Genomic DNA, 9,194 nt, shown 5'->3' on the forward strand with positions numbered 1-9,194 from the left:
GTGCATACTGCAGGTTAACAATGTATATGTTTTTTAATAAAAACGAGCAAAAAAATGCCCAAATTTTACAATTTAGCAATAGCGGACTGGTTTAAAGCACAGATTGCATCTTATCAGTGACATCAGTAATAGTCTGTTCGCAATATTGTGTAAGATAGAAGAAGAAAAAAGATGTTTAATTAGTGTGTAATTAAGTGGCCCCAAGGTGAGGTTACGTCATTCCTGTTGCTAGCAGTTTCTAGTTCACAAGTAGGCCTTTTTATTTATTCATTTCTTAGCTCCGGTCCCATTGGTTTGTCTGGACTCCGGTGGACACCATCTGGGTACTTAAGGAGGGGAAACAGATCACTTTGCACTCCTTGGGGTCAGCAGACAACATCCACTGGCTCCGACTTAAACGAAAATCTTTATTACTAAGATATATTCTTGACGCACTTCATCTACTTTTGCAGTCGTGGAGGACATCGTCTGGAAGGACACCAATACCCTTTGATAGGAGTTTGCAACGATATAAATTCATCTTGTGCGGAGACTTTGTCTCTGCGGACCTTCTAAATGCCTTTCATTGAGAAAGGGCTTTGGACATTCAGTGCTGTGAATGTGTACAAGCAACAAATTACTTGATCAAGATGGGTAATAAACAAACGATATTTACCGACGAGCAGCTTGATGCTTATCAGGTAAGCTTGTGTCCATACCTGTGTTTGGAATCTGGATGTCAAGCAATTCATTCAAGTGAATAATGTTTTAATGTCTTAATTATGTGCAGCCAATTAAACACATCACTGGAAAACTTTGAAGGCTAAGTGAAGTAAAAATTAAACATGTTTTTTTTGTGTGATTATTGCACTCCTGTTGTTAGACTAACACAAATCATCAGTTTATTTATCTTTTTATTTTCTCAGATATTGAAAAGAGGGAAAGTCACTTTATAAATATTGATTATTACCATCTAGGGTGTTTCGTTGGTCCTAGTCCCCCCATCAATTTCATTTATGACAGACAAAAAACAATTTCCTACTATAGTGTCGTCAGCTATGGCCACATTTTTATTTAAATATTGATAAGCAGATAGCAAAAGGTCTTGATTTCATTCCAAACTGGAGGATATCATGTAAACTGATCATCGAAGAAGATCTGACCTTTTGTTCCCTGTAACAAAAATCCAGGTTTTCCCAGAGAGAAAGACATCCTCATATGCACAGGTTTATCATGTGATTCGCTGTGGGCTTAATAATTGATGCCAAAGCCAGCGATGATGTGCTGTGAAACTCTACTCTCAGGACACAGTTTCTCAAGAGCTTCTCTGGTTACTTCAACTACTCCTAGAGTACCGTTTCTGTTTGTCTAACAGTTGTTATCTCTAGAGTATCACTTGAATTTATATCTTTATTCGGCTCAAATAGATCATTGGATACTGCATCAGCGTGCTTCATTCAACGGGGAATCTAGAACCCAACAGCTATAACTTAAGCATGACTGTAATGGCATTTCTAAGTGTCAGCACATTGTTATCTCGTGTTATGGAGCATAGCAGGTAAGGTTGACTTTAGTAGGTGTATCGGTGAAAGCAAAAGGTGCAGTCCCTTGAGCTCATCTGACTGCACTCTAACACCCAGGGGAGTAGCTCAGACAGAATTCATACAAAAGACAAATGTAAACTGAGGTGCCCCCGGTAGAGCCGTTGGATAATGCGTGTGCCAGCACATGCATGTCAGACAACAGCAGATTATGTTCTCATGTACTTAAACGCATCATCGTTTAGGAGAAACCAGACACCCCGCTCAGTGTTTTACAGTAATGATTCTTCACAGATGTGTCATTGTGAGCATTTTATGCAAATTTCGATTGCACCTTAAAGGATTTGTCATCATGTGCAGTGCTATAAAACCTTCAATTCAAAGTATTTGTTTTTCACATGCTGTTTTTCTCTCATTGCAGGATTGCACGTTTTTTACTCGGAAAGAAATTCTGCGGTAAGACTTTGATGAGGTTTTTTTTTTCCTTTTTATTCTGAAAAATCGCTCGCAGATATATATTGCACTGTCTTTCATTTAAACCACATAAATTCACCACTTACACTGACCATAAGAAGATGCAAATATGTTGTTATAAGCCTTTCTTTTATTTTCCTGGGGTATTTCTTTGCTCTTTGGACTATGCGTGCTTTAACTGGGTCAGGATTTGGCAATTAATACTGTATGTTAAGTTTTTTTATCCATTCTTTCATTACATCGCTTTGTATAAAATAGATCACTACACTACAGCTAGCATACATGACCAACATTACCTTGGTATTCCTGGAGTTGGTTGGGCTGTTTGCTTCTGATTTGCTGATTTACAGTAAATCAAACGCTGAGTTTTGGCCTAGAGACACCAGTAACTTACCAAATGGCATGCATATATTTGTGTGTGCCGTTGTGTTGTTTTATGTCATAAAATTGTTTCCAACTGAGTGTTAATGGTAACTTATGTGCAGTGACGTATGACCCCAATTATATATGTATATTTGTTAACATTAAAAGCTTTCACTATATTGTAAGTTTTCACTTCATTTCGTTGTAATATTTTGGTTTGAATCATGGTAACAGACCTAGAACAAGATTCAGAGATTTGCTGAAATACATGCAGCTTGACATCTGAGCAGCTAGAACAGACATACAATGGATATACAGATGTTTCACTCAGTAAACATAATGTGGATTATGATTTATTTCATATACAAAATGCATATAAATCTGCATAGTGTAGCACAGTGCTGCTATTTATAGTGTAATGGCTCCATTCCCTCCTTCATTCACTATCCAACAAAGGTCGAATGTTGGTCTCTTTAAAGTATGAAATCGAAAACAGGCAAATATACCTTTTAGTCAATGAATGGAAAAGTATGTGGATTTATGATTTGTAAACAGTGCTGTTACATGCAGGTGTTTGTTAGTGACGATCTAGAAGGTTCTGTCCGGTAGCTGTAGCTGTAGTATGTTAGGTAAACCTTTTGAAATTCATGTTGACCTTTTGACTGCCGTATCGTTTTCAGAGCCATTCAAAAAGGGTGTCACATTTCTGCTTATACATTAAAAAAACTAAATCAAATAAATATGATAACACTAGTTGTCACGACTCACTGGACGGCTTAATTTCTCTCCTGTTGTCGCTTATCCACTTGATGACAGGTACAAATGACTCGCTTTTTTCGTTAACAGAAGTGAGCACTTACTGTATCTTTGCATTTCACTCTCTTTTGGCTGTGGTTTGTTCTAGATGTTAGATTAGATTTTTTCTTTTCTTTTTTTAGCAAGACATTCTTTACTAATTTGCATTTATTTTTTACAACAAAATAAACAAAATAAGGCATTTGAGAATTCTTTGTGTACTTGGTTCTCCTCATTGACATCAATTTGACCAAGGCTAGTAGTGCTGGATACTAAAAAGAGGTCATAATAGGGTGCTAAAAAACACTTGTTTCTTTCTTTGGATTTAACTTTATTGACATTGCACAAAAGTATTCAGAAAACAAAATGCAATTTGGAAAAGAAGATATATTGTTCATTTTTATTAGAGGAAATATGTGACATATATGAAAAAACAGTTAAATTTAAACAGGTTTACTTGTTTCAGTAAACCTCACTTGTTCCTAGCAGTCTACCAGTGAAACTCAGTCACTTTGACAGGTTTATCTAGTTTAATTGTAGTAAGTTTGTTCTCAAAGACTAGCGTCCCTGTTGATGAATATCTCAGATATGCCCTGAAAGTATTGACTTAAAAGTCAAAGGTCTGTTTTCTTTTCCTAGGCTGCATGGCAGATACCATGAGCTGGCTCCACATCTTGTACCAATGGACTACACCAATGAACCTGATTGTAAAATCCCATTAGCCTTAATAGTCAACATGCCAGAATTAAAGGTAAACCCCCCCACCGCTGTTTTAAAGCTCTGTTTTGTCAATGTGAGCAGTATGCTTGTGTGTGTAGAACTGATTGTTAACACCGCCCGTCTGGCTGTACTCCACTACATTGTGTGAGCTTTTGAAAGTTTATGTGCCGTGAATTGCTCTGACTGATTCTAAAAGTAAATCAAAAATAAATTTCAAATGCCATTTTGCACACTGTGACATCTCAGCCACATTTACCTCAGCTTTTCTCTGAAACAAGCATGAATGCCATACCCTTTAATATGAAGCCCCTATTCCCCGCAGAGTATTACCACAGAGACTCACGATGCACCCTTCCTCTCAGCATGATTGGGCCTTGTCTGTAAAACTGTCACAATAAGGCTGGGTTATAAGGATAGCAGAAAAAAGATGGAGAAGACTAAAGGCACAATTGGTCCTCTACAACTTCATGACCATAAATTTGTCATCCTATATTATATATTTCTATTTAGCTGATTATTTATTGACCTCAAACTTTACCCTGGGCAATAACACTTTCTTATTTGGACTCACTGAACTACAAACTCTAATTTAATAGCATTGTCTTGAATATCGTGAATATGCACTACCAGTCAAAAGTTTTAGAACACCACAATTTTTCCAGTTTTTTATTGAAATTTATGCAGTGTAATGTTTCATTGCACTCTGAAATGAAAGCATTTTAAAAATAAGCAATTGAAGTTAAAAAGGAAATCATCAATCAATCAGTTTATAGACCAGAATGTATTCTAAACTTTTACCACCTTTGGCAGATATAACAGCTGAACGCACTCGTGCCATTCTTTCTACAATAGAAGTCAAATATTCTTCAGAAAGTTCTTCCCCATATCTGTTGCAGATGTTCCCATAAATGTGTGGCACTTGTGGGTTGCTTTGCTTTCACTGTTCTGTCCGGTTCATCACAAACCAGCTCAATGGGATTTAAGTCTTTAGACTGTGCTGGCCACTCCATGTTTTTAAGTTTACCTTGTTCTTTTTCCTTATGTAGTTCTGGCATAGCCCAGACTCATGTTTTCGGTCATTATCTTGCTGTAGGTTGAAACCTTGACCAACTAGGCGCATACCAGAAGGTATTCCATGGCGCTGCAGAATGCTGTGGTAGTCGTATTGGTTCAGGGTGCGTCTCACTCTGTACAAGTCACTGACCCTGGATCCAGCAAAACAGCCCCAGACCATCGCACTTCCTCCTCCATATTTGACAGTTGATTACTCAGAGCACATTACTCCGGTTCTGGCCTCCCTGCACTGGCTTCCAATTGAATTTAGGATTCACTTTAAAGTCCTTTTATTGGTTTTTAAATCCTTTAATGATCTGGCACCTGCATATTTGTCTGATTTGCTGAAGCCCTATGTCCCCACTCGTTTGCTCCAGTCAGCTGAGGAGCTGTTGCTCTCAGTCCCCAAATCACGGCTGAAACTGAGAGGAGACCGAGCGTTCTTTATTGTGGCTCTAAAGCTTTGGAATAATGTTCCTCTTCACATTAGGCAATCGACATCAAATTTTGATTCATCACTCCATAATGGCTGTGTTTCATTGGCCCAGGCAAGCCTCTTTGTCTTATACTGACATCTTAGCAATGGCTTTCATGTTGCAACTCGTCCTGTCAAACCTGCAGCTCGAAGTCTTCTCTTCACAGTTGAAACTGAGGCTTGCTTACTACGACCACTTAAAAATGTTGTCGTGTGAGCCACCTATCACGGAAGCTGTTGTCCTCTGATTTAGTTGTGGGTTTGCGTCTGCCAGACCTCTTCCTGTCAGATTTTGCTCCAGTTTCTGAGTGCCTTTTGATGGTGGAGAAAACTCTACTTACTGACACCTTGACTTTCTTTGCAATTTCTCTGTAGAAAGACCTACATTTCTAAGTGTCATCAACCCTCTTTTATTGTTAATTGCCTTTTTTCTCGTCATTTTTGTTAACCCATTTTGTGTTCCCTTAAAAAGGACTTTTTGTATAATTCTGAAACATACATTATTTTTCAGTTATGGGTTACCTTACCTTTTTTTTTCTACCTCTTGCTGTTCACCACTTGCCTTTGTACCATTTCAAGCTATTCATTCCAGGGCAGCTGTGGCTACAACCGTAGCTTGCCTCCACCAGTGTGTGAATGCGAGAGTGAATGAATAGTGGCATTGTAAAGCGATTTGGGTGCCTTGAAAAGCGCTATATAAATCCAATCCATTATTATCCATTATTGAACGACCTGAATTGCAATAAATAACTAGAAAAATTGGGGTGCTCTAAAGCTTTAGGAAATCGTTTTCTTAGGGTAAAGTGTCTTGCCCAAGGACACAACGACCAGGACAGAGAGCCCGGGGATCGAACCGGCAACCTTCCGGTTACAGATACGCTTCCCAACCCCCTTATGTCTTATATCTTATGTTTGCCATTGCAAATGTGTAGGGCTTTTTTGATGAGTGAGTGATTTTTATGTTTAGATGTAAACAAAATTCTGCAGTTAAACACAATCATGTTTTCTCTCCAGGAAAATCCATTCCGCAACAGGATCGTGGAGTCATTCTCAGAGGACGGGATGGGAAATCTTAGCTTCAATGAGTTTGTGGACATGTTTTCAGTCCTGAGTGAAATGGCTCCTAGAGAACTCAAGGCCATATACGCCTTTAAAATATACGGTAACATTTCAAAGCATCTGTACATTATAGAACTTCATTAATTAAAATGTTCTAATTCTAACTTCTGTTGCTGATAGATTTCAATGTGGATAATTACCTGTGCAAAGAGGACCTGGAAAAGACTCTGAATAAGCTGACAAAGGAGGAGCTGACTCCTGAAGAAGTTGAGCTGGTGTGTGAGAAAACCATTGAGGAGGCAGATTTGGACGGAGACCACAAACTTTCTTTTGCTGACTTTGAAAATATGATATCCAGGGCCCCGGATTTTTTAAGGTAAATAAATTCATGTTATTGCAACAACATTGATAAATGAAAAACAGAATTGGACTCTGGATTCCTCCCACAGTCCAAAGACATGTTTGTTAGGTTAAAATAAAACAACTGGGTGGCATGTCATTACTTAAACCATGTCATGCAGATATGTCTTAAAAAGAAGAAGGCCTGGATTTCAATCAAAATTGAGGTAATTCTAATTGGCCCTAGAAATCTCACAAACATTGTGCCTAATCAGGTACTTATTCTGGATGGCATTACTTTGGCCTCAAGTAACACTGTGATGAATATTGGAGCCATTGTTTGACCAGGATTGTCATGATCTGCTGGCGCAGACTGCGCTTTGAACAGAGGACTGAACTGCAGACGTTTATAGACAGGACTGGGCTTAACAAAAAGTGAGCCGTTAATTTAGGCTGGGTGAAAATCAAACAAAAACGCAAAACAAAAGGCAAAATGAGACTCAGACTAACAACAACCTAAACTGTGAAGTGCATGGAGCATGGAGCAAGGAGGGAGATGAACTTGCGTTCCGGCAAGGGACAACAGGGAACTGACACAATGAATACACAGGTGATTAGAGAGCGGAGACAGCAAGGAAACATAGCTGAAACAAATAAGACACAGAAACAGGAAGCAAAACTAAACACAAGCACATGAGACAAGGGCCATCAAAATAAGACAGGAAACTCATTAAGGCGCAGGCTAAGGTACACAACTTGACGTGGGAAAAAAATAGCTCACACAGCAGACATACATGAAAGAGCTGAAAGACAGAGCGAGCCAGGGAGCTAGAGATGAGAGAGAGAGACAAAGAGAGAGAGAGAGAGAGAGCGACGGAGGCAGAGAGGAACAGAGCGAAAACAAACATGACAGAGAGAATAAACAGAGACATAACCGGGGAAACGGATAAATAAACACAAGACAAGAGGGATGAGACAAAGACTAAAGGCACAGACAAGAAACCAAAAATACAAATAAACCTTAGAGGCAATAAAGGAACTAAACTCAAGACTAAACTTTACAAAACTTGAACTTAAAACAATCTTCATCATGCAAAAGAAAGAATCATGAATCCAAAATAAACTCAAAACGCTGGGTCAAAAACAGGACCAGGAAAAGGATATGACTGCTTTCTTTTATTTGTGCAGTATCTCCAAAATTAGAACTATCCCTTTACAGAGAAATGATGAAAAACCAGTTCATGTATTCATTACTGCTGTAATTTAATCATGCTGCTCTAAAACTTCTGTAAAAAGCCTTCAGTTTATCCAAATTCTGCAGCAAATGTAGAAACAGGAACAAGAACCAGAGAGATCACATTTATTCCATATTGGCTTCTCTTCACTGGCTCTTTGTTAAATACAGAATTGAATTTGAAATCCTTCTCACTCCTAAACAGTTTTGAATAATCACCCCTCCCCAGCTGATCACAGCAGATTGCTGCCCCTTACTGAGCCTTATTCTGCTGGAGGTTTCTTCCCGTTAAAAGGGAGTTTTTCCTTTCCACTGTCACCAAGTGCCAAGGGAGATTGTTTGAATGTCGGGGCTTTCTCCAGAATACTTTAAGGTCTTTATCTTATTTGTTGTTGTGATTTGCTGCTAAAATAACTAAACCTGAATTGAATTGAATCTTATGTATATGCTTAAACTTATTTTGTGTATTTTACATTGTGTTTAATTATGTGTCTATTAATGTCTGTGTCACCACTGTTGATTAAACTGTTATCTTGTCTGTCTTGGTCAGGACACTCTCTTCATTTTAAAAATGAAGAATCTTATTTCTCAGGTTGAGTAAAGGATAAAAATGTTTCATGCACAGTAATTGTTACTTTTCTAATAATCAACTTTATTATTTTTTCAGTACCTTTCATATAAGAATCTGAGAGGGTTGGATGGACAGTTTCTAAGTTGGCTGGACCTCAAGACTTTACCTGAGCCATGTCCTGATCACAGCACAGTGGTTGTCTGTCACTATCCATCGTCCCTCTCTGACCTTTACTGCAGTCGGAACTTGAGAAGATGGATTCTGATGACAGCAAATTTTCTAAACCCTGTAATTGTTTTGAAACCATGAAAAGGCAGCATATCAAATGTTTGAATTTGATGCTAAAAACAAGAAGAAGGGCTAGAAAAATGAGAGCTGACTAAGACAAAAAAATAATCACAGCTACCAAGTATCATAGTTAAATAGTAATGTGACCGGGTATAATGAAAAAGAGCAACTCGGAGAAATGCATTAGCTATTAATTGTACTACATAATCTAATCAAAAGTTCAGAGAAGATGTTGTCTTCTCAAAGAGATGTCTCTCTATGCAAGAACAAAACTAAAAACCAATACTGAACGGCACACTGTAT

At 38.2% G+C, this 9,194-nt stretch overlaps 1 protein-coding gene across 1 annotated transcript; it reads left to right on the plus strand.

Moving 5' to 3' along the window:
* The first annotated feature begins 89 nt into the window (after positions 1 to 89).
* cib2 (calcium and integrin binding family member 2) lies at positions 90 to 8,966 on the plus strand. Its single transcript, XM_040025774.1, has 6 exons — positions 90 to 680; positions 1,942 to 1,976; positions 3,792 to 3,903; positions 6,415 to 6,562; positions 6,640 to 6,835; positions 8,700 to 8,966. Exons 1-6 carry the CDS (start codon positions 630 to 632, stop codon positions 8,719 to 8,721), a joined length of 564 nt encoding a protein of 187 aa, XP_039881708.1. The 5' UTR covers positions 90 to 629; the 3' UTR covers positions 8,722 to 8,966.
* The last annotated feature ends 228 nt before the right edge of the window (positions 8,967 to 9,194 follow it).

This window comes from Simochromis diagramma, unplaced genomic scaffold, assembly GCF_900408965.1.
Source record: "Simochromis diagramma unplaced genomic scaffold, fSimDia1.1 OVJJ01000293.1, whole genome shotgun sequence".
In the NCBI taxonomy this organism is placed as follows: domain Eukaryota; kingdom Metazoa; phylum Chordata; class Actinopteri; order Cichliformes; family Cichlidae; genus Simochromis; species Simochromis diagramma.

Excerpts from the sequence above, each read along its gene's own strand:
- cib2 (XM_040025774.1), top strand. The coding sequence starts at position 630 with ATGGGTAATAAACAAACGATATTTACCGACGAGCAGCTTGATGCTTAT. Across the intron at positions 681-1,941 it reads AGCAGCTTGATGCTTATCAG|GATTGCACGTTTTTTACTCG; the intron begins GTAAGCTTGTGT and ends CTCTCATTGCAG. Across the intron at positions 6,836-8,699 it reads AGGGCCCCGGATTTTTTAAG|TACCTTTCATATAAGAATCT; the intron begins GTAAATAAATTC and ends TTATTTTTTCAG.